The sequence below is a fragment of the Anarhichas minor genome, unplaced genomic scaffold, assembly GCF_050575085.1.
Source record: "Anarhichas minor isolate MPS153535 unplaced genomic scaffold, ASM5057508v1 ptg000026l, whole genome shotgun sequence".
Classification (NCBI taxonomy): Eukaryota; Metazoa; Chordata; class Actinopteri; order Perciformes; family Anarhichadidae; genus Anarhichas; species Anarhichas minor.
In genome coordinates, this window is record NW_027466472.1 from 12,322,406 (window position 1) to 12,347,873 (window position 25,468).

Sequence of the window (25,468 nt, forward strand, 5' to 3'; positions counted from 1 at the left end):
ATGGATATCGGCAACGATGTGGATCTGTCCAATAAAAACATCACCCCATTGTGGAGACGCCGCACAGACAATTATAAACCCCCCCAGGACTCAAGCAAACCAAAACCGCGACCCCTCAGTTACCACATGAATGGGGTCACGACGACGGACTTCCCTGTGGAGGACAAGAAGTGTTCCTTCACCTTGAGCCAACCTGCTGAAAGGCTTGTGGTCACTCCCCCGAGTTGGGGCAAGAACACTACGGTGTTGAAGCACGTTCTGCACAAACCCTCCAGGAAATCCAGAGTTGTCCGAAGCATTAGCATCGGGCACTTCTCCAACGGACTCTTCTCACTGTCAAAATTTAGGTCTGACGATGGCAGATCCGCCACACTGGACAATAGAGTGTGTAATGGAGATGGGCAGAAAACCAGCAATGGGGTGACAGTATGGCAGGAAAAGCATCTCCAGGACCCCCAGAAACACATGTCCAGCCCGTTCAGCTTGCGCTCACGGAAAGACCAGAAAGCATTTGAGATGAGTTCACCCTCATCTGAAGCTGTTCTTAACTCCTCTCCTGTCCTGTCTCCACACACTCCTAACAACAACAACTACAACTCCCAAGAACTCTCCTCCCTTTTGTCTGCATCCAGCCCCTCTCCTCCAGCCCGGCGTACCCCCACCCCCTCCCACAGCTCCACGTCCAGCATCCCCTCCCTCTCTTCCCTTACCTCCTCAGACCCCCCGACCCCACGCTCCCCATCGCCAGCAGACAGAGGACAAGCGCTCGTTAGAACGTCCTCATTGTCGCCTGACTCCTCACAGAACACCAGGCATGCGTCTTTCTCTTCTTCCATCTCCTCAACCTCAGCTTGTTCCTCACTTTCCCCATCTATCTCTCCCTCCCCCTCCATCGTCCTCAGCACCCACAGCCCCGCTGCCCTGAAGATGGGCACCCAGCAGCTAATTCCCAAGGGTTTGGCATCCGATATTCGGCAGAGCAAGGTGCCGCCCCCTGAGCCGCAAGGCCAAGGTTTAACAGGGCTGCTGGGGTTGGATAATTCCAAGCGAGCGTTGAAAGCCCTCAGCATGGTAGAAACAGGAACCTACTTTTCTACAGGAGGGGGTCAAGCTGAGGGGACAGATGGGGAAACTGAGAGCACGGGGACACTACAAAGAGGCCTGAGGAGTACTTCCTATCGGAGGGCAGTTGTGGAGAGTGGAGTAGACTTAGAGGTCCCATCGGTAGATCCCAAGGCCCATCGGTTGTCCCAGCCTGTCATCAGATGGCTAGATGAGGATAAGACGGCTTCACCAGTCAGCCCAGCAAGTCCTGGCACTGCAAGCCTCTTTAGCCCTGGAACTGCAAAGCCCTCCAGCCCTGGGACACTCAAACTTGCCAGCCCTGGGACACCCAAACTTGCCGGCCCTGGGACACCCAAACTTGCCGGCCCTGGGACACCCAAACTTGCCGGCCCTGGGACACCCAAATCAGCCATCTCCAGGATTACAAAGCCTGCTAGCCCTGGGAATGCAAAGTCTACCAGCACGGGGAAAAACAAGGTGGGTGCATTCAAGAAACAAACACTGTTGCTCTTAAAGAAAAATGGTTTGAAATCTCCCACAATTTATAGGAGCAGGAGCAATTTGGAGGACACCATGAAAAGCTATTAATTTAATGGATTTTTCTTGAGACAATTAAAAACTAAAAGACATTTACCTTAATGTGGTAAAGGCACATTGAGTAGGATGTTCCTAAAAACAATGTATAGACTCATACTAAAATAAACCTTCTCAATCATCACTTATTACCACTGGAAGTGTTTGGCTACAATGACCCTGCCCTCTGGCTGTATTTTCTCTTTTCTTTTCGTTTTGCTGTGTTTTGGACCTTTCTTGGGCGTCAACCGCAATAAAAACGGAGCGTCCAGGTGCTTGAAATATTGCAAACATAGAGTGTGTCTTTTAAGGTCTGGCTTGCTATTTTGTACATGTTTGGGTTTGATTTTCTGTTGCCCATATAGAATGTTTCTAGCATACCTGACCAGCTCTATACAACAAGTTTTAGAGACATGAATGCACAAAGAAATCAATGTTGGCATTCATCTGCAAAGCAAAGGCCTGTTGCTGTTCTATCAATGCACACATACAGCCCTGTAGATAGTTAATTGTTTTTTTGTTCTTCTTGTTAAAACAGATTAAGATTTCTTGACTCCGTTAATCATAATCCATCTGATGGTTTTGTATGTGATTGTGCACAAAGATGGCATTGATACGACTTCAGTATTGTGGGGTAAAGTCTAAATTGTAAGATGACAACACAGCCTGAGTATTGTGGGACAAACTCAGCAGCAGACAAGGCCTTACAAGGAAACAATTAATGTGGTTGTTGTTGGTAGACATGACGTAATGTGACACCATGCCCACACATACACAACGGCTCTGTAATTAGACAGGGGTCAGTGAAGGAGGTCAGCAGGTCACGGACAGGTGACAGAGATACAGAGGCCGATTTCAATTAAAGTTTGTGTGTGTGCCTCCTCCGCCCCTCAGAGTTTGTCCAAGTCATGACAATTGTGTTGCTTTTTTCCTTACAGAGTGCAGACAAGAAGAAAGTTTTAACCCATCAGCGGACGTTTGACAGTGAGGGTGAGAAAACCCTTCATTTTACTACTTTAATGTATGGTTTTTTTTGCCTTTCTGTCTTTCTCAACCGAAACACATCATCCTGTTTTAAAACGTCAACATGATGGATCTTTTCTGTCCACAAAATAATGTCTGTTTCAGAGGAGGAGCTGTACCAGAACTACCAGGAGAAGGCCTTGCATAATGACTCAGATGAGGATGCCGACTCCAGAGAACCCAAACCCGATAACGGCATCGTGGTGCAGTACAGACCTATACGCACCTCCTGGAGCCAACTCAGCGTGGTCAGACATAACACACACACACAGACACATGCACACTTGTGGTAGCTTCCATTCTTCTCATATGGTTCTCACTCGTTCTCTACATTCAGTACATAGACAAACGTACAGTATGCACTAAGTGCTTTGGCTATGGAGTCTTGGAATTCTAGTGCTCCGAAGAATGCCGTCATATCCAGTTTGGCCACAGTCCATAACCATCCTCCCACTGCTTCTGCCTTCCTCTGCCCCTCACTCTGTTTATCAGGGAGTGCAGGAGCATTTCTTTGAGGACTTGAGGCTGGCAGGGAGGCAGACAGTCAGCCAGACCCACAGGAAGTCTTGCAAGCACTGGTGGGCCTAATGCCAGTGTGTCGGCAAACGCTACACATTCGTCAGACTGCAAATATGCTTAAAATGTTGCCTCGACAGAAGTGCGGTGGCTCTACATCACGCAATATAGTTTGGGATCGGACTGGAAGGATAGAGGAATACAGAGGAGAAGGATAAGATAATTTAGTTTTCTACTTAGGCATTCCCATCTGTTTGTTTACTTGTTGAGGAGGGAAAGTGTGGGAGCGACAACAGGCGAGGGCGTAGAAGGAGGCAATTAAGATTAGTTCTGAAATTGCTGAGCAGAGAATGATATACACTCGGACTCCAATAAATGGGAGATTGGATTTGAAGTCAAAAACATTCAGAACATGTTGCATCGTTTTTGTTCTTGTGTATACGAGTAAGACACAGGGGAGAAATGGTGCAACGTTACATAGCTGACCAGACCACACTGCTTTACAGCTGTGGGTCTGTTGCCGTGCATTTGTCTGGCCAGACAATACATGATGTAACGCTGGGGGATCCTTTACATTCTGAATAACATGCTGGCATGACACTTTTATTATCCTGTTGTGTCAGGAAATAAGTTTAGTTCCAGTCGAGCCGAGAACCAGCTGTACAAGTTGTCAACGTGCGAGTCTTGCCTTTCCGACAAGTCTCATCTCACTCGACTCCTCCCTTCTCTTCCTGTCAACCTGGCACCTCTCGCCATTTAGGGTTGGATGAAATGTCACATCCCTGGATTTACACATTTCCAGGAATCATTTCCACCCTCTGTGGTTTCAGAAGGTGAAGCTTCATTGGAGCTAGGATATATGGATTGAAGCTTAAAAATAAACTCAGCTGAAAAATAATAAGGCGTAGTTTGATTGTGTTTCAGTCACACCCAGGGAAACTGCGGAACAGGGCAAAGTTCAGTTGGCATGACAGGGTGCATGGTTGCTCGCTCATTAAAACCTAACCTTATATTGAAAGCTGATTTTGCTGATATGGTGTCGAAGGTTTGATAGAAGGGAATCTGATGTATGTGTGAAAGGAGTCCAAAGAAAGAACCACAAAAGACGTTTGGTCTGCTGTGGGTTTGTTTGTTCAAAACCGTATGAGAAGCTAGTGGAAAGATGGCCTCTTTGTATTTCTGCCTATACGTGTGATCTGGTATAATAATGTGAACGTGCCCCAGGTCATAGTGGTTGTATTTGGTGGAACAGGATACAGAGGCATGCTTTTTACTCGACCTTACCTTCAGCCACAGGCTGAATATTGTAATGGCACTGCACACCCATTTAATTCCAAAAGATTGCTTTGTTTCAATCTTATTAAAATATTTCTGGACCAGATCTCACCAGCCACATACCAACACGCACACATACACTTTCCTTTTAACCGTATGTGTTCAGCCAAATGACCCAAGAGTTTTTTTGTTTTTTTTTTGCTTTAAACAAATTTCCTATTTCTACACTCGCCTCTTTATTCAGTGAAGTTCTTTCTGTTCCCATTTCCTACAACATCTTCATTGCCTCTCTATTCAGTGCGGTATGCAAAGTGCTCCTGTCTTTGTGTGTGAGGACAACGGTGGCACACAAACAAACGCACACACACACATTGCACACACCCCTGCTACAAATGCAGAGTAGTCAAACAAGTGTGACTTTGTATTTGAAATCTTTTCATGATTTTTTTCCATCTGTTTAGGTGAAGAAAAGTGGTCTTTCTGACCGGATGAATCAGGAGGAACGCAAAAGACAAGAGGTAGGAATCATGTTTTACACTTTGACGCTTGGGTTCAGAGTGAGAAAAATACAATTTGAGGCTACTTGCATGCTTAGTTAAGAGTTGCTAAGCACCTGGGGGAGTACAGCTGTCCATTTGGTCTCTGTAAACTCCAGACCAATTAAATACCCATTAAAAGAGCACATTAAAACACACGCATCATGGACTATTATATCATTAAAGCAGATGCTTTGTAAATGGGAGGACGACGGATGTTCCACTAAATATTTACCTGAATCCCTGTCATATTAAGAATGACAAGACGAATGAGTATAAACATGAAATTCAGTGACAGATCGGTGATCACATCGGTATGGAATTGTTCATGCGCATACCAGCATAATTGAAGAGCACATGTATGTCAAGCATGTTGGTGACTGAGCCCATCTCATAAAGCAGTGAGTGAGTCAGGACCTAGTGAGGTAACTGAAGCAAGCAAAGTCACTAATGGATGTATCAAACTGTTGTGGAAATAAAAACATGAGTCTTTTTTTGTTCCCTACCTGTTGCTCTCTCCTGCTCCTCAATAGGCCATTTTTGAGGTGATCTCGTCGGAGCACTCTTACCTCCACAGTCTGGAGATCCTGATCCGCATGTTCAAGAACTCGGCGGAGCTCAGCGAGGCCATGACCAAGACCGAACACCACCACCTCTTCTCCAACATCGCCGACGTCTGTGAGGCTAGCAAAAAGTAAGTGCTGCGGTTGTGTTGCTTTTGTAGATCATCCGATGTATTCTTGCTGTGTGTTGTCATGTTTGCTTCACTCGGTGTATGTTTCTAGAACTTTTTTTTGGTGTCGAGGACTTATGATAAGTGTTGGTTGATTTATGCTGCTCTTGCATGTTCCCAAACGTCTATCAGTGTTTGTGGTTTGTGGTTTTGTTAATGAGTTAGATGATTTTCTTATTTAACAGCACTTGGTAGACCGCACTCATTCCATGAGGGGTGTGTGTCTGTTACCACTGTTTACTGTATGTTTTTTTATTTTTTTATTTTTTATTTTTTTATATAGATTCCGCCAGAGTTGTTTTCAGTTGTGTCCAAGGGCTTTGTAGGTTTCTGTGTGTATGTGTGGTCACATGTTGCGGGGCAAATTGAGTGAATTCCTTGCTGTTTGAGCGAGCTCACAAGTAGACTGCATGTGCCAGTTTTTGCCAGTATTTTTAGGCGAGCGTATAAAAAAATAAAATAAAAAAATTGCAATGGCCAAAATTTGCTGCATATGAGCCCTCTGAGTTTACCCGTCCATCATGATTTGACATTCATGGCCAATGTAACCATGAACTTCCAATGGTCCCATAAACTGAAACACTCATGCATGAGAGGCCGTGAAAGTTGAGACTGGTGAAAACTGTGCTGCCTCAGCAATTACTGCGCTGTACGGGGCTACTTCTACAAATGATTGACGGAAGAGTTTCTGAGCCCACGTGTTCTTTGTTAGGCTCATATGTGACTGTGCTTTTAACTGTGGTATCATTCCTCATTATGTTTTTTTATAAAATTACTATTCAGTATGATAATGGCCTGAAGTGCAACTATAATATGACTGTTTAATGTGTGATGTCCATGTCAGTCAGCCTAATATGCTGGTCTGAAATCACTGTTGATCGTGGCAGCGGTCTCGTATCATTCAACAATCCTGCTTTAAGGACTAAAGATTCCCCAATTAGTCCAAGGTTTACACTCTTTTCACATTCCCATAGCCACACGTTTACTGCCAACAAGTTGTCACCACATTTTCGGGGTTATATTGTGGGTTAATAAATCTGAGCGTGGAATGAGGTTGAGCTAGCCTTAGTCTTTCTGTTGCCTAGGTCGTAAGTTTACCCAGAGAGCATTCACTCCCTCTGCAACTGTTCATGACATTTGTTAAAGGATTCCATGTCAGGAGGACAGCAGCCCTCCGCCTCAGAGAGAAAGATTTCCTCATGGCATACAATATACCATGAAGGCAAAACAGCTGCTACAAATCATACAGCTTCTACAAACAATACACTTTCTGCAGCTTATTAAGCAGATGTGGATGAACATGGACATTATTTTGTACATTTATTTACACCTCATTCCCACTTTGCATGAATGGTGGTATCTGTAAATTCCTTAACAATTCCTCCCTGTGTTCAGACGTGCTGCAGCCCATCTCACTCCCCTTTCTCATTCCTATACACAGGCCACCCACATTAATGCGATACTTTACCCTCCCCACCTAAGTAAGGAGACCTGCTTGGGCCCCAGGGAGTAGAGAGGGGGGGGGGGGCATGGAGACGGAGGGACAGCAGCTCTTAAGATATAAGTCGGCCAGTAGCACTAGTTAAACAACATGTTTTACTTGGAACAGATAGTCTTGCTTTGAATTTAGCCTCTCTAAAGAAAATAGCAGAAATATTACTCCAACTGCAGGCTCCTGTGTAGTCTAATGATGATTTTACATACAGGTGTTTTACTGATTGTATTTCACTTGCAGCCCGGCTGCAATAGGACATACCTCATTCATGGCCATAACATACTTTATAATTGCAGCAGCGTGCTGTAATGCCGAGGCAAGCTGACTGGGAGGCTGATACATTTGTATTTTTCAGTATGTTCACCAGTATCTGGTAAAACTCTTTCCTTTTCTTCTCACCCTGATTTAACTCCTCTCCCTTGACCTCTTCCCTCATGACGGCATGCTGTTTTGGGGTAGAGTGAGTTTTGCCCCAGGAAGGAGCCCGGCCTGAACTTGAGCAGCTTTGACCCGCTAAAGCCCTGAATACACCTTTAGGACATGGGCCAGAAGACAAAGCAACATGCGTTTGTTCTCTGTTATCCTGTAGGCTCATTCCTTAGTTAGAAAGGTCATAGTTCAAAGAGTACGTCAGGCATGGACACAAGCTAAATGGTTGTTTCCCATAAATAGTCATAGCACAGTGTGTGGAGTAGGTAGGGATGGGAGGGGGCACTAGAGGTGCTTTTACAGATGAGCTCAAACTCTGTCCAACTGGTCAAGGTCAGCGTCCTGTGTCTGTGCGACACCTTCCTGTTTGTCACCTTGGATCGTGCATGCAAAAACACTTATTCTCTTGAAGTTGGTCATGTGGCGTGCCGTTAAACGGGCCATCTGGTGGAGCTCAGGAAGAGGAAAAACCTCTGTGTTATGGTTAATGGTAGGCTGTGTCTATTTTAAGAGGCGGGGAGTTCCTCTTTTGTGATCTCACAGCGGGTTTAGATGAAAGGTGTCGTCTCTGCTTCCTGCCTTCATATCTGTCATTGTGTCATATATTTTCCCCCGTGTGGGATGACTCTTGATTTAATGCTTGTGACTCAAGCTGTTGCCATGTACGCTATGAATCCCTGACTAAACTAACCTTTGTTCATCCTGTACTCAGGTTCTTTAAGGAATTGGAGGAGAGACACCAACAGAACATTGTGATCGACGACATTAGCGACATCGTTGATAAGCATGCTCAGTCCAACTTCGATCCCTTTGTCACATATTGCTCCAACGAGGTCTACCAGCAAAGAACCCTGCAGAGGCTAGTGTGAGTGACCGAGCAGACTTACACAAATGATGTTCTTATCATATCTCTCATGGATTTGATCCAACATGACTGTTCTGACACTGTGAACCAAGAGGGTTTGCGCTTGTTTTTCCTCTTTCTCTCTCTCTATATCACTTACTCCTCTTTCTGAACACCCAAACTCCCTCCGTCCTCTCTTGCAGGTCCAAGAATCCAGTTTTTAAGGAGGTGTTGACCAGGATAGAGAGCCACCCAGACTGCAGGAACCTCCCCATGATCTCCTTCCTTATCCTGCCCATGCAGAGGATCACGCGCCTCCCCCTACTCATGGATGTGAGTGCATTAAAGACATGAAGTAGCATGAGCTTTGGAATAACAAGACTTTGACTCTTGCGCAACAGTTTATTTATTCATACTACCCTGACTAATTCTACATGGGGTGTGTTCTGACCTCAAAGATGTTTGTGTGATCCTAAATAATTCCTCGATAATCTTTTAACTGATTTACTCTTCTCCTCTTTTGTTTAATGCTTTTTTTCTTCCTCTTCTTCAGTTTCATGCTTTCTTTGGCACCACGTTATTCTGTCCCTACTGTCCCTCTCTCTCTACCTCTCCCTTGCTCTACGTTCATCCCCCTCTCTCCCGTCCTCCCTCAGTGTCTCCATAGGGACTATGGGGTTTATGCTTGTACACTCAGAGGCTTTTGGATCCTGAGAAAGTTTGGTTTTTAATTCATTGTTTCCCACAGCTCTCTTTGTGCATCAGTATTTTTTCAGGGTTTTGATTATGGTTTGCATGGCTGCAAATTATTGTTCTGTGTGCTTTTGTGCAAGAATATTACAAGTGGTTTTTATTTGTCATTGTACATCAGGGTTGCACAACGAAATTTACATTGAAGTCCCAATATGCTACATAGGAAAGAAAACAAACAACAAAAAAAACTATATTATATATGTAGTGTGGTGGATGAATTAAGGAGTCTCACAGCAAGAGGAAAGAAGCTGTTTTGAAGTCTGGTGGTTCGGCAGCTGATTAATCTGTATCTCTTTCCAGACGGCAGCAGGGTGAACAGGTTGTGGCTGCGCTGGGTTTTGTCTTTTAATATCCCCTTAGGGATAGGCCCCTCTTCTCACCGATGCTCAGTAGATGGGTGCCAATGATGTTCTGGGCGCTTGTAATCACCCACTGTAGAGCCCTCCTCCTGCAGTCAGGATGCTTTCTATTGCTCCTTTGTAAAAGTTGACAAGACCTTGGCAACGGAATTTTGCTTTCTTAAGTTTCCTTAAGAAATGCAGCCATTTATGAGCTTTGTGCATCTTTGTCTCCTTTTTTTTTTCTTAAATCAACAATCAGCCCCTTGGTTTTACTGGCGTTGAGCAGTAGGTTGTTCTCTGAGCACCACTCTGCAAGGATGTTGATGTCCTCTCTATATGGAGTTTCATTGTTGTTTGTAATCCAGCCGATGATGGTAGTAGTGTCATCTGCAAACTTCACAGCAGAGTTCTCTTCATGTTTGGGGTAGCAGTTGTGGGTGTACAGCGTGAACAGGAGTGGGCTTAGCATTCAAAATTCGGGGAACATTGTCCATCAATCACCAATCATCAAAAGACGCAGTCCACCTCCCCTCTTCCTATTGGAGTCTGTTGGCGTGGTATTCAGTCTGCCCATCTAGTGCAATAGCTTGATCCGGGATGTTATCATGAAGCCAGATTTCTGTAAAGATGTGTGCACAACAGTCTCCGGTTGCTGGGTCAGCCTGATTCTTATTTCATCCATCTTATTTTCCAGCGACCGGGCTTTAGCTAGGAGCAGGCTGGGAATAACCGTAGGCCCAAGCTGTTTAGTGCTTTTCCCAGCTCTCGTCCCCCGTTCCCTAGGTCGATCACACCGCTTCCGATGGCATTTTGTACGGCCGGGCCGGCTGAGTGGTCGGATGATTCTGTGGCCGATGATCGTCTCAAGAGAGGCTGCACTTATTCCAATCCTCGCACTTTCTTTTCTGATGTTGATGAGTGTATTTTTGTCATTAATGTAGAGAAGTCTGTGGGAGCTACCGGCTGCCACATCTGCATGCGCCACCGTTGCCAGCTGGTTTATTCCATTACAGAGTAGTATAACTGATTTGATCCCTGACTATCTGTGTTGCAGACAATTTGTCAGAAGACACCTAAAGACTCCACACAATACGAAGAGTGTAAGAAGGCTTTACAAGCAGTCAGCAAGGTTCGTGGGTTTAAAGGGTCAACCACAAATGTTATGCAATCTGGATTTTATGTTTTTGTATTTTTGTGAATTTGTATCTGCGCATTTATACATATTATTTAATATATGTTTCTATAGTGATGCTATGCCTCAGGAGACTTGCCTTAGACAAAGGAGACGAGGGTTAAGCTTGAAATTCTCTAAGTTCTACTTCGAGATATAAGCACGTCAATCAAGGAATGATTTAGCTATCATCATATCATGCAGCATTCAATTAATAGATTCAATGTGAAAAATAGAAGGAAACTGTACATTGTGATTAATAGATGTGTGTGTGTGTGTGTGCAGGTGGTAAGAAAGTGTAATGAGGGAGCTCGCACAATGGATAGGACAGAGATGATGTATACCATCAACTCTCAGCTGGAGTTCAAGATCAAGGTATGGACACAAATTGTTACACACAAGTTGTACTTTATTGGCAATGTGCTTATTCTGTATCTTGCCGAGAGTTAAATAAGAAGATAAATACCACTCTCATATGGGTCCTTTTAAATATGAAGCATCCAGCTAGCTTAGCTTGGTAATAAGAGGTAACAAGAGCTGTCTACACATCTTGTGCATGAGAGTGACACCCCAAAGCCTTTGAAGGCTTTGCTTTGGTGGGCGACTATTAGGCTCCGAGGTTACCCTGGGGGGCAAGCGGGCAAGGTTGTGATGGTAGTGGACCAGCCTCTTAATGGGGCGCTGAGACCCATGGTGGCCACTGGATTGAGGTGGTGTCTGGGAGTGGCCTTAAAGGGCAGATCCAGGACCCCTAGGCCTCAGGGCAGGGACATGTACATGAGAGGACCCGAGAACTGCTGCCTGGTCTGATTGGCTTGGACGGTCCACTTAAGCGTCTGTAGAGCAGCTAAACCGAACAGCTCCCTTGGTTCCACTGGGACAGTACAGAGGTCCTCCTACATGCCTCTGACAAGGGTGACTGCACCAGCAAGCCTGAACATCAGACGCCCAAGTTCCCTTGACATTAGAGCAAACGCCTGCAATGAAGCATTGCTGAGTTTGTTGGAGGACGCATCGAAAGTATCCTGCTGCAGAGAATCTGAGACGGAGTTGCCGATACGGCCCTTGCACAGCGCTGTATCATAAGCCTTGGAAAGCAGTTCATCTGTGACCTGACATTGGGATTGAGGGCACCTGGCATCCAGCTTCAGAGCCTCTTCGGGGGAAACTATGAGGGAAGCAACAGTAGGCTCAATAGCCGGCATATTCAAGTCCAAATTTTGCTGCATGGCTGCCAGGGTTCAGCCTGGATCAATGCACCACCTCACGTGATCCCTCTCACGTGATCTCATGGGGAAGAAGATGTAAACAAAACAGAGGCTGACGTGGCGCTACAACTTGCTGTAGTTATGTTTTGTAGTAAGACAAAATTCATCGTACCCAGTAAAGAGATTGGCTGAAGCTGGCACTGTGACAATACCCTCCACTAGAACCAACTCGATCATGGGTGGATTGGATGCATCGGCCTTCCCTTTGCTACCACAGTAGCCTGTGTAAGTGAGATGATGAAAAAGGAATTATCTTGTGGATGACACCAGAACGTACAAGTGCCTGGGGTCATCCGAGTGACTTTGTTGATATAAACACTCCACCTCGTTGTGCATGAGACGGAAGATAGTCGGTGTTAAGAAACTGCCCATGGCGGTCGGTAACAATGAAATAGAACATGGGCTTATACAGTCATGCACTGACTTGCAATACACCACTGTCACTCGCTTGGCGAGTATCTATACACATAATGCAGGCTTGGCAGGCTGAAGTGTGTCTAAGTAGTGTGGGAAAATAGCTGTTGGCACATTTGGGATTCACAGATGCCTCGCGAACATATTCTCAGTCTGCATGGCCAGCTGTTCACACAGGCAAACACAGATTCAGGAATTCCTGACGGCAGCAACATTTCAGATATTTTGAATTCCTTTTATATGGTTAGATGTATTGCTATTTCCGGTTCTTCACATCCCCTTTCATTTCCCCCCCCCCCAGCCCTTCCCGCTGGTCTCCTCCTCCAGGTGGATGGTAAAGAGAGGAGAATTGACAGCATTTGTGGAGGACAACGGCATCTTCCTCAAGCGGACGTCACGGCAACAGGTCTATTTCTTCCTCTTCAATGACGTCTTCATTGTCACTAGGAAGAAGAGGTAAGTCAGGTTCTGGTGTAAATGTGGCATAAGTGTGCAGGCACTTCTCATAACTTACCTGTTCTGACATGTTGCGGGTGAAATTGTAATCATAAGCCGTTGGTTTTCACTGTGTGAGAGTGTATGAACAGCACATGGCCAAGACCCTGAGAGCAGGGCATGTGCTATTGTCCTCCCCATCCTCGTGTTTTAACTTGTTTTGTGATATTGGGAATAACACCCTTAGATGCACTGTACAATTAGACTGATCTTCCACGCTGCCCCCCCCCTGCTTTATGTTTGTGTTTATTAAGCTGAACAGGTGCAGTTATCTTAACCTGCTGCGACTTGGCATCTTGAGCCTGAGCCTGTTTTTCTGAATGTTGTCAAGGTCTCAACATGCATCATCTGGAGCTAGTAGACCTGCTTATTGGCAGCCTTGTTAGTGAGTCTCCTCTGTTTCCTCTAGTTTTAGGCAACACTATGAAAAGAGTCACGAAGAGGACTTCCTTGAAATGGTGTGTTTTTCATTTGTGTGCGTGCAGTGTGGGTCTGCGCACACAAGTGTGTCTATTTTTGCCAGAAAAAAAAAAATCCCTTCCCGGCCATCTCCCCTCTGTGTCTGGAAACGATTTTCCCGCCACTCGCAAAAACTACGATTTCCTAAGAATCATTAAAAAAAGGAAAGGAAACATTCCATGTGATATTTTTCTGGGAATCTGATCCAGGGACCGCATACTCCAGCAGTGTGTGGTGTCGGGCCTGTGTTTGGAAGAGGGATTTGGGAAAGGGAGTGCTCCGGAACACAGTGTGTATTAGGAGACGCTGTTATAATATTGGCAGCCCTGCTGTGGCACACTACTCCATCTGCAGTAATCAAAACAAAAACGCACCAGGGGTACCACGAGGCTAGCCAGGCACAGCACGGTCATAGACATAACGGTGTAATAGCTTTTTCCCCTTGTCATCATGACTTGGAGTGCGTTGGGGGGGATAGCTTACAATCAGCGAACCGAAGGTTGCTGCCAAATGCAATAATGTTGTTTGCTTGAATCCTCTCGGCTGCTTCTTGTCTCTTTTTTTTTTTTTTCAGCATACATTTTAAGGAGGACCATGAACACCAGAAGGAAGTGGGCAAAAGGTCAAAAGCCACGGCACTTACACAGTAGAGACAAAAATCATCCCTATGACCTGAGAATGTCTTCAGTTTTATAGGACTAAACATCAAATATGTTCAGAAGAAAGGGAGCGTGCTCGCCTGTTTTATTTGGTTGGGAATCCTTATGGTTAGTGTGTTGTCATTGGTTGAGGTTCAATAGCATTTAACTGAAAATGAATCTTGTATTGTGTCCGCTCATCAAATATAAAATCTTTCAAATCTGTATTGGTAAAGTCAAATGGCAACTATTTTGATAATTTTTTTTAAGCACAAATGCAAAACTAGTTCTAATCTAGCTCTAGCTCTAGCTCTCCAATGTGGGGATTTGCTGCAATTCTCTGTATTTGTATTGCTGTAAATCAGACATTGTTTTGTCAACTTCGAACTGGATCCAAAATGAAATTGGCCCTTGGAAACCAAGCCCATGTCAGACTGGGCTATTGTCACGCAGCGGGGAAAGTTTTGATCTGCTGCTCTCTGGCTCACAGGAACACTTGCATAACACCGAGTCCACACCAGCTGGCTCCTCTCTCATCTTCACTTCCCCCCCCTTTTTCCTGTGTGATGCTGGGCATCATCTAAACCTTCAGTACTGTTAAAGTCTTCATCTCTCTTTCTTTGTTTTTCTCTCTCTGTCCTTTCCCTTTCTTTTTCGTAGTCATGACCTTATGTTTTGTTTTTTTGTCAATCCTTTCTTTGTGTGTGTGTGTGTGTGTGTGTGTGTGTGTGTGTGTGTGTGTGTGCGTGCAAGCAAGCCTATAATCCCAACATTTTCTGTTCTTGTTTTGTTTCTTCCCTCTGTTTGTTTGACTATGCCATAGTCTCAACAATCCTACTGTACTTTGCACCAGAACATTATGCTGTAAGTGTGTGTGTGTGTGTGTGTGTGTGTGTGTGTGTGTGTGTGTGTGTGTGTGTGTGTGTGTGTGTGTGTGTGTGTGTGTGTGTGTGTGTGTGTGTGTGTGTGTGTGTGTGTGTGTGTGTGTGTGTGTGTGTGTGTGTGTGTGTGTGTCCATGCATGCATGCATGCATGTCTGCCTGCATGCTTGACTTGGAGTTGTATCTCAACATCTCTCAGAGGATTTGTGTGAACTCGGGTTGTGTTGAAGAACTGGTTGTACACTAGGAAGACGGTAACTGGCACAGTTGTGATGGCGAGTGTGGTAGATGCCTACGCTATCTCTAGCGGCAGAGGGATTTTCATTCCAGCAAGTTTGTTTCTGTGTAAGTAGCTTATGAGGAGGCCAAACACTGGATAGATTATTTCGCTTGTTGTATCAGTTTCTAACACTCTCTCCCACATTTCGACATATTTTAACTGTTTCCCACCTTCATTCCCCTATTCAGCAATAACCCAGCACTGTATACCCACCTACCCCTCAAACTTGCAGATTCCCCACCCATCCCATTCCCTAGCGTCATGTTAATGGCATTCCAGGCATTTCGACTGTAGGGCTGTCAGGAGCCAAAGAGGTGACGACCCTAACGACCCTCGATTCTTATGTTACCCCTGAACAGTATTTGGGTGTATTTTTAGTTTTATTTTAGATGGGACCATTAGGATTTTGGTTCACATAAAGGTCTTTAAATGTTTCAGGTGAAAATAAATGATGACGACAAACATGGAGATGCATTAATTTATGCTTTTATTTTTTGCACGGTGTCGGGGGTAAATAAAAAAATCTTTCAAAATTACAAAACAACTTTGAATTTTCACCTTAAGGGGCATTTCCAGGGCTGTTCCCTTTTTAAGTGCACAGTTTAAGGAGTTTTACGCTTAAGGAACAACTTAAACTGTGCATTTACATAGCAAATAATTGTATTTCCCGAAATGTCAACTTCTTCTGTTGAGCTCCGGGTCGGTGTGGTTAGCCTGATGCAGAGAGCAGTTTGTGGCTACAGTTGGAAGCAGCTTCAATGTAAATACATCGTGCTCGCTTTCCCATCCACTCCTTCTGTTTTTGTCTGATCCGTCTCTCCCTGAACTCTCTTTCCCCTTTTCCAAGAAGTCTAATTGGTTGTGGGCAACAGGCTTTTATTGATTGATTGGTGGACAATAGGGGCTGATGGGTAACAGTCGAACCTTGTTGAGAGCCTCCCGACCGTGACTGGATTCCCCAACCAGTCGTGACCCTGTGAGTGTGAGTGTGAGTGTGAGTGTGTGTGTGTGTGTGTGTGTGTGTAAGTGAAAGAGCGAGACAGTAAGACACGGACAGATCAACTGTTCACCGCTGCTTGTTTAACCGCTACCGTTGTCCATTCTTGTGTTTGTGTGTTCAGCACACTAATGGACATGCTGGCTTACAAGAAGCTAGCGGTGTCCGGTAGCTTCTCAGCTCAGCTGCTGTTTCAGTCTCATGTCGATGAAACACGTGTCGGCTGGACTTAAGCTCCTGCTCTTCAGAGCACTATGAAAAACACACACACACAACCTTTTTCTCCAGGTTTCAGTGCCGTATGAGAGGTACCATGTTTCACAATCAGCTCCAGATGTTTCTCACTCGCTCCATACTGCTAGACACAGGGTCATGGTAAAGGTACTCGTGGGAAATGTGGGCATGTACGAAAGAAACCAGAGGGCGGCTGATTTAGTGTGAGGCCATGTAGACGGATGAATGATTGGACTTTTCACCGGCACAGAATCTAGAGACCTAATGTGGCAGCTGATTTATTAATCCAGGTGAATTTGATTAACTACACAGTCTGCAACCTCTCAGGGGTTGAATGGCTGAGGTACCATGAAACTAAATCTCCACTGAAAACAATGAGCTTAAATGTGATGTGCAAGAGGGAGGGAGTGGGTGGGTGGTGTAGTGTGAAAGGGGGCTTTATGGCAATTGTGGATTGGGGCTTTCAGCAGACTGCTAAAGCACAAATAAGTCATTCCAAAAAATTCAGAAAGGCCACATCTGTTTGATTACTAACCTCCTAAAATCATTTGCATCTGTATCTAACTACATTGGCTGGTGGGATACAGTTCCAGGTAAATAGTTTTTGAGCGAGTACGATTTGACTTTTGTCAATTCCTCCGTCACCAAAACTTATGTCTTAAATACATCTTACTTGACTGAATCTGGTGACTGCCACTGAATTAAATGCAGTAAGTACGATCGTATTAAAGCTTTGCGTCTCTTTCAGCGAGGAGAGTTACACTGTGATCGACTACGCGCTGAGGGACCAGATCTGGGTGGGTTCCTGCCAGCCCGAGGATCTCAACCTGTCACCGGTCAGAAGCACCGCCAGCATGCTGAGCTCACGGCAAGCTGGCGCCAACCATTTTTTCCGTCTGCGTTTCCGAAGCAACCACTCCGGCGAAACGGTGCCCATGGTCCTGGGGACGGAGCTGCTGTGAGTGTTTTTTTTATTTTGTTACCGTTGTCCCTCTTTGTTGTGCTGTTTTTGTATCACTTGTGTGTTCAGTCACTGATACAATCACCGCTGCATCTTTGTACATGCATGAGTAGGTCAAAGTACACTTAAGGTTTGATAGTTTGGTTTCCTGTGAAAAGAGCAGAGCTCAGGTCCTTCTCTTCTCCCTGAAACACGACTCCTACTCCCTTATCTTTCCTTTATGTGCTCTAATATGCTTTTAAACTTTGAAGTAAGGAAATGCCATTATCCTCTCTCCTGAGCTCTTATTCCTGAGTCTCTTTTTGGACCATGAAAAGTCACAGGGGTATTTCGTTACATCTATTTTCAAGCCACAGCCTGAGCCTGACTGCTTTGTTGTTTATGTGATCTAGGGAAAAGGAAGTTTATTAGTCGCACTGTCTGCCGTCGTCCTGTAACACAGTCCGGCTGTACCGGATAAGTGTTTTGTTGACTGAGCATCTTCTAGCCCCAACCATCTATTCCGGGGAAAGCATCTCTCTTTGTTTAAAGACTGCTGGTTGTAGCTGACATGTTTTGCATGAGCAGCGTAAATGTGATTACTCTGATGTAGAAACACAGTCTGCTGGTTTGAGCTTCCTTGATATGCATGTCTGTAGCTGTGTTGTCTCTCTTTGCACAGCAAACAGAGTGAAACGCGAGGTTGTATAGATTATATAACCCGCACAAACAAAGAGGACCTGTCGTATATTGGTCTTCCTTCAGGGTTTATTTGTTCTGGTTAGCGATAGAAATTGCAGTCCATGTGCACACACGGACACAAATGCGCAAGGCAAGCTCAAACACACACACACACACACACACACACACACACACACACACACACACACACACACACACGGAGTTTTCACTGTAATTATTTTGTGTGGTTGAAGGCTTTGTTAAAGAGTGTTTTCATATGCACAGGGCCAGTTCCGCCTCATTCCTGTGTAGTTCGAGAACCGCTTTCTGTATTCTCATTACAGAGGAGTGGTTTTCAGTTTCACTGTACAAAACACCGCCTTTCAATGTCTCTTAACTCTTTCTTTTGCATCAGCTGAATGTTCCACAGGTACATATTGTGTAATTTATAATCTGTAAAAGTTTCAATATGACTATTTTACTACAGTTTTAAAATGTTTATTGTTAAAGGTAATAGAAAGGATTCAATCAATGGTAATTAAACATCCTCCTACCAGCAGCTCAGTACATGGTGCAGCAATCAAGGAAGTGCTTAAAAGCTCCCGTGCCAGCAGGAGTAGGGAGAGGCCTCTGGCGTAGGGACTGCTGATCTTACTGCCTCTCAGCCTCGGATGTAGTTGTCTTGTTTGCACGTCTTTATGTTACTAAATCCCATGGATTTGAGTGTTTTTAAGGTGTCTTCTGTGGTTGATTTTGGTCAGTGGTGGCATAGCGCTGCCCAAGGATGGAGCGTGACATTGTTCCCATTTGCAATTGGAATTTAAAATCTGTTTTGTTGTTGAATAGCAGTTTGGTCCACTGATGTTAACCCCCATGCAGTGAAACCTGACAAAGCCACAGCAGTAATAGTGTTAAGTGTGACTGTCATGGGCCTGTGCGGGAGGGAATCTTTGTGACATGACTTATATGTGCTGCCGATGTATACATGAGGGGGTCTCCACATCGAACTGCCCATTGTCCTCTGTGTGTGTGTGTGTGTGTGTCGTTGTGGAAAGCCCCTCGACTCCCACTCTTGATATCTTGAGTTTGGGGCCCCTCTACGACGATGTAATGATGTATGTGAGTGCAGCGCTCCGCTCACTGTAGTACTGAATAAGCCGAGGAGAGGAGACCCTGGCAACTAGCCATTGATACGGTAGTTGCTAGGCATTGTTTAAGCTGTTGCCTAGCAGCGGCCCATTGTTAGGTGGGCTGTTTCCCACGACTACCCCTCCCCCCCCCCCCCCCCCACGCCCCCCTGTTTCCTCACCCTCCCCTCCTCTTCTTCACAGTCCCGCGTCTGATCTTTTAGACAGCCAGTGTCTGCTCTTTGTTTTTGGGGACCAGAATAACTTCCTCCTCTTTCGGCCATTCATCCCAATCTAGTGATCTAACCCAGCATGACACATGGACGTGGTGTTACATTAGCCAGCCTATTTTGGGCTTCTATCAGAGTTGAATGAGGTAGAGAGGACAATACGGAGGCTATACCATTGTTATAAGAGAATAGGGCTGCAACTAATTCATATTTTCACAATTCAATTATTATTTTCAATACTCCTTAAGTGTATAAAGCATCAGAAAATAGACAAACATACATATCACAAGTTCCATGAGCCCCGGATGACGACCTCAAATTGCTTATTTTTGAGTAAGTCAGGCATGGCGTCAACAATCTCTTTTTATTATATAATCATGTCAAAAATTTAGAATACATTTAGAGGTATAGGTGTCGAATTTAAGTTGTTTGTGTTGTTCGACAAAACCAATTCAATTACCAAAATTAGAGAAAAGTACAGGACCGGACAGCCTCCTGATTTGTTCTTGTTGTCACAATACAAAAGGGAAAGACTATAAAATTGCAGGACTACTTTGTGCATGGCTCCTCTGTTAATGAGTTAAAGCAGGTATAAATGCATCGTTTTGCTTGGGAAGAAATAGTGGCTGTATTGCATACACATCCCTATATTGTTTTACTTCAACGCTGAATTTCAGTACAACTCAAGTCGGGTTACAATGTGAAATTCCACACATTCTGACCGAAGGCGGGTCTGTTTTTTTGTGGAAATGAAACCGTAGAAATGGACTTCATCTCATGTTGGTCAGTGTGGGCATTTCCACTTTCAGTTCAGTTAAGCTCATGCAATACCTGCGTCTGTGTATCACTGTGTGAGGTCTTAAGAAGCTGCATCCAATAGACTGATCTTTGACCACGGCAGTGACACGATACATCAGGAATTCAGACAGCTGGATCGGAGATGGTACAAGGACGCCTGTGTAGCGTCTGCGATTCTCTTGCTTTCTGTCCGTGTCCTCCTCCTCTTTCTCTGTACCCTTTTGTTTGGTGCGCACATGTCCGTGCGTCTTCCCCATGACCCTGATGTTGTGTCCTGTCCAGAGTCAGTGAATTGCGCTTCTCTATTAGTGGAACAGAGCAGCTACAGAAGTCTGCAGCCAAACAGTTCTGTTAGTCAGATATGCAGCTATAACACAAAGCAGCACCGGTTACGTAACCGCCCCAACCGGAGAGGGGAGTCTGTACTTCTGTTGCACACTTTGGCATTACTTTAGATTCAGTCTGCTTTCGTTTAAGTTGTTGTTTTTGATTATCTTACTCAAGTCTGCTTTTGCTTATGTGATAACGAGAAACTTGCTGATGGGAATTGTTCTCTCTGCCTGGGAGTTTCCCTGGCTGGTGAGCTCCGGTCAGAGAGGAGAAGGTGACCTGTGGTTAAGTGGAAAGAAGCGAGGGACTAGGTAGAGTAAATTATTTGATAGGAGTGTGCAGAAAAGGGCGAGGGGGGGGGGTGTAAAAAACAGTGGTCTGGTGGTGATTTTAAGTTGGCAGACGATGGAGAGATGCTGTCACCGCTCTTTATCTGCTTGTGGGAAAGAGGTTGTATAGTGCAGCAGCAAGGCCTCTCTTCTTTTCAGAGGTTAAGCGAGAACCTTTGACAACAGATTTATGACTCTTGGCATTTCCTTGCACGTTGGGATGAATGGTTAAAGGCAAAGGGAGCTTTACCGCACCTGCTGTTTGTGCATATGCAGTATTCACATGCCTGCATGTAAACACACATGAACACTTGCATTTCAACGGCTGTTTTTTTTTTTTTTTTTACCCTTACCCTTTGGTATGTGCCTCACATTCCACAGATAACCGTTAAGTGCTTCTCAAACACATGTGGTTGCCTGTGCTCGATGTATTCAATACATGTGCATTCATAGTTCCGATAAAGTATTTCAGATCTTTAGGCATGATGGTGTGTTGTGTATGTGCACATCAATCTGTCGGCATGCGTGTCCAGCTGTCGAGTGCAGCGACTAACAGATGCCTTTCCCACGGAGCGGCTCGGATTGTTAGAAGGACTTTGCGCATTCAGTGCGGAGAAGTTAGCGGGCACTTTTCCTCTAGCGGCAACTATTGGAAGGTTTGCCATGAGGTCATGTTACTCTCAGAATGACAGCAGATACTTTGGTTAATGACCAAATACGTACTAAGTTAATGACATTCCCAACCGACTCGGCTGTAATTGGTGTTTAATGCGAAGTAGCAAATGTTAGCATGCTAAACTAAGACTGTCAAGATAACATGGCACACATTATACCTGCCAAATATCAGCATGTTAGCATAGTCATTGCTGCATTGCTAAAGTTAGCATGAAGTTAGCTGCCTCATAGAGACACTTGTCTTGAAGATAAACAAGTGTTGCTTCATCACCGAATGCAATGGCTCACAAAATAAATAATTTAAGAATGGGTAGTTGTTTAGGAACCCTATGGCCTACACCAGGACATATTTAAAATGACTGGTAAATGATTAAACATGGTAGAGGGTACCAAAGAGAGAGGATTGTCATGATAAAGTGTTGATTTGAGATTGTAAAATGTATCCTTGGACTCCAAAAGTCACAGTTTTATCAGTCATAATATTGTGTTGTGGATGCATGTTGATGGCTCTAAGTTAATCATTGTATTTAAAGGTTTTATAGTGATTTCATACAGTCCAATTAGTTGTGGAAGGCTGACGTGACTCCGCTTGTTACAGCTTGTGCGTCCGGTAAAGGATTAAAACGGCATGTGTACAATGGGAACACAATAATGAGGTCTGACTCATGGGACTTGCCCATTCAAGGTCCATTAGTGCCTTTGGGAAGAGGGTCCCGCTCTCAGTCTGATTCTCTGGGCATGTTGTACCGATCTCCATGATTCAAGCCAACGGTGCTGAGTCAGAGGGGGCCTACATAACCCCATCTGGTTCATTTCCTGAACCCCCATTATCTCTCCCACTCTTTCCAAATCCTCGCCCCCCTTCTGTAGTCTATGAGAACAGGTGAAATGGGAGAGATTCGTGGAACTTGACCTGTGCGACTCCACCCACTGTTTCTTTCCCATGAAACGCACAAGAGGGAGAGAAAGCAAAAGCAGCTCTGTACCCTCCTGGGAATCGGCCTTGTGCTTGTTCTCCTCAGTTCTCTGTGAGTGAAAAACACACCTCTGTTCTCTCATTGACGGGGGACAGGGAGGAGGGAGGAGGGAGGAGGCAAAACTTGCTGAGCGACTAAGTAATCCATTTGCCTCAATAGCCTGTCGGCATGTGACGGTCCTTTTTATAGCTGCGTATGTTCTCAAAACCGCTGTGACGCAGCATGTGCCACATCTGTATTAGAAGCTCAAAATAATTAACCTCACCTTAACCACAATTAGAGAGGTGTGTAACTCTCACAGCACTGTCAGGTTTTAGGAGTTGTGAAGTGACTAAAGCCAGAACTTCATGTGCTGAAATGTGTGCTTTTAGGAATGAGCGTGCTCGATGGATCAGCGCCCTGGGCCAGAATGTCAACAACAACAAGAGTCAGGACAGAACCAGTAAGTTGCCACAAACACTCAAATACCCGAATTAAAAAAGGCTGCCTGGACTCTCCTTTAGGCCTGTTGCACCACCCTGTGGTCATTTGATGAACTGACTTTTCTCAGATAGATTCTAAAACAATTGGCTTGTTCATTCTGATATATTCAAATAAGGCCAGTGATTTATAGATTTGGGTGTTGTAGATGTCATGCAGGTGGAGGTGATCAGAACTTACACAGCCAAGCAGCCAGACGAGTTGTCCCTGCAGGTGGCTGATGTGGTGCTGGTCTCGCAGACTGTAGAGGACGGTACGTTAGTGCTCTCTCTCTCTCTCTCACTCTCTCACTCTCTCTTGTTCTCTAGCTCTTTCTATAGCTTCACTCAACCTCTTTAGTATTCCCCTCATTCACCTTCCCGTTTCAACTGTGTCCTTTTATCATGCTCTTATAAACTGTCTTTCTCAATACCCATCTGTCTTATATAATGGACCTTACACATGTTTGAGGATGTGGCTTAAACCTAAACAAACAGAGGCCAAAGGTCCTCTCCATTTTAGTGACCATAGCAACTGTCTTTCCTGTTAAAGAACAGACGGCATTGAGCATCAAAAGCAGATCACGTGGAAACAACACATGCTTCACTTTTTATGTATCAGTGCCATTTCTCTCCTCTTAGGCTGGTATGAAGGCGAGCGACTGCGCGACGGAGAAAGGGGGTGGTTCCTCGCTGAGTGTGCCGAACCAATCACATGCCAGGCCACCATCGAGCGCAACATGCAGAGGATGGACCGCCTACAGGGGTTGGAGACCAACGTGTGAGCCGTATGAGCCCGGTGCTTAAAACCACAGAGGGCTTTTTTTTTTTTTTTTTTTCTCAGCTGGTAGTGATCCTTTGACTCACCAGTGAACTTCCTTTTTTTTTTAAAGAAGCGAACCCAAACAAATGGGTTCAGTAACCACATCAGTGACCTGCCTTCAGGGACCAAGTGGACCAGATGAAGACATAGTTTTTAAGACTTCAGCTCAGCGTCTACTAAATATCAGGCATACTGTCGGAGTTTAGAAGCGAACACAGAAGAAGAGATGTCCTTAACTGCTGATTGGTCCCTGTGTGGGTGGGATCTGTCACATTCAATAATTACCCGGTTGGTAAGAAGACTTCACACCCACTGCCAGAGTCACTCCTTTCAACACCACGCTACTTACAACTTTCGGTGTGAAATGTGTAAATGTACATTTTTTTTTTTTTTTTTGCGTTAGTGATGTGCTATGTAACAATTGGAACTACAGTATCGCCATAGGAGGTAAAGTAGACCAAATAGTGTGGAGATGACGGCAGCCTGATGTGTGCTCTGTTCATGACGATCATCAGGCCGTGTAACTAGGAGCTTTGCCAGTAACAATGCAACTATGAAGATGTTGGTTGTGAAAGGGATAATGAGGCAAGACGGTGGGATTGGCAGCTTCTTTACAGTGCGTGGGTTAGTGTAGAACAGATGCTACTTCAGTAGCATCCGATAGCAAGTGAAACTATTACCATGATGTTTACAAGAAGATATACAGAAGGGTGTACGTTGAGCTGCAGAAGAAACAAACACAATGCTACTTGTCTTAAGCCCATGGAACTGTGTCAACAGAATAAGTCATTAATTGAATATTGAGAATTACAGTTCCAGGTATAATCTCATGACATCACACGGGTTAAGTATCTGTCCTCTACCTTGCTGTTTGTCACCAGTTAATGTCAGAGAGCCATCCATCAAGCCCCAGTGCTCCGGCCCCAGCCGGAATGGCAACCTCAACTGGCGAGGTATGACGGTAGCGGGCAGAGCACCCAGAGGACATGGGCATCCGGACGGAGCTTTGCATTTGCACTCAGGGAAAATTAGCTCTGCGATACCACACATAAGCATGAATTGATCTTTATTTCAAATCACTTCCTGTACTTGTAACTATTGTAAATCATGTCTACATGTAAATATGTAAAGCAGCCTCCAATTGTAACATACATTTGCCGAGATACAGATTTATATTGTAGAAACTTGTTTAGTCAACCTTTATATATTTCAGCCACTAAAAAAATAAAAGCTTAATTGCCTGGGGCCTGTCATGTACTCTCAATGATCAATGACATGCATTTTACATTTTCAACATTGTTCTCTGGGTATTCAGTGCAGATTAATCAGAAATGTACATAAATCCTTCGGCCAGCGGCACTTTTTCCAGATATTTATGAGAATGCAGGTGTTCATTCCATCCAAATATTACCCAGGTGATGTAGTGGCTGCTCTCACATCATAGAACAGATTATAGTTTCCCATAATAAAGCCTGCAATATTTCAGAGTAATGGTTCTCACTTTGTTTTTTGAATTCCTAAATTTCATTTTAGTAAAGCAGATGAGGCAAAGCCATGCGTTTTTGTTTCATTGATCCTTTCTTTATTGTGCAGTCTATTAGGTGACGCTTAAAATGGAGCAAGATTTATTCAAACCAAATTAACAAAACGGCTACAGAGTGTGGATTGGAACATGGATTG

The 25,468-nt window shown here is 44.7% G+C and overlaps 1 protein-coding gene across 1 annotated transcript; it reads left to right on the forward strand.

Annotated features, from left to right (window-relative positions):
* LOC142959032 (rho guanine nucleotide exchange factor 26-like) lies at positions 1 to 25,029 on the forward strand. Its single transcript, XM_076100162.1, has 14 exons — positions 1 to 1,542; positions 2,577 to 2,628; positions 2,767 to 2,909; positions 4,914 to 4,970; positions 5,522 to 5,682; positions 8,358 to 8,510; positions 8,693 to 8,822; positions 10,638 to 10,712; positions 11,040 to 11,129; positions 12,738 to 12,892; positions 17,169 to 17,378; positions 22,879 to 22,949; positions 23,136 to 23,240; positions 23,608 to 25,029. The coding sequence occupies exons 1-14, from the start codon at positions 1 to 3 to the stop codon at positions 23,748 to 23,750; spliced, it is 3,087 nt and encodes a 1,028-aa protein (XP_075956277.1). The 3' UTR covers positions 23,751 to 25,029.
* The last annotated feature ends 439 nt before the right edge of the window (positions 25,030 to 25,468 follow it).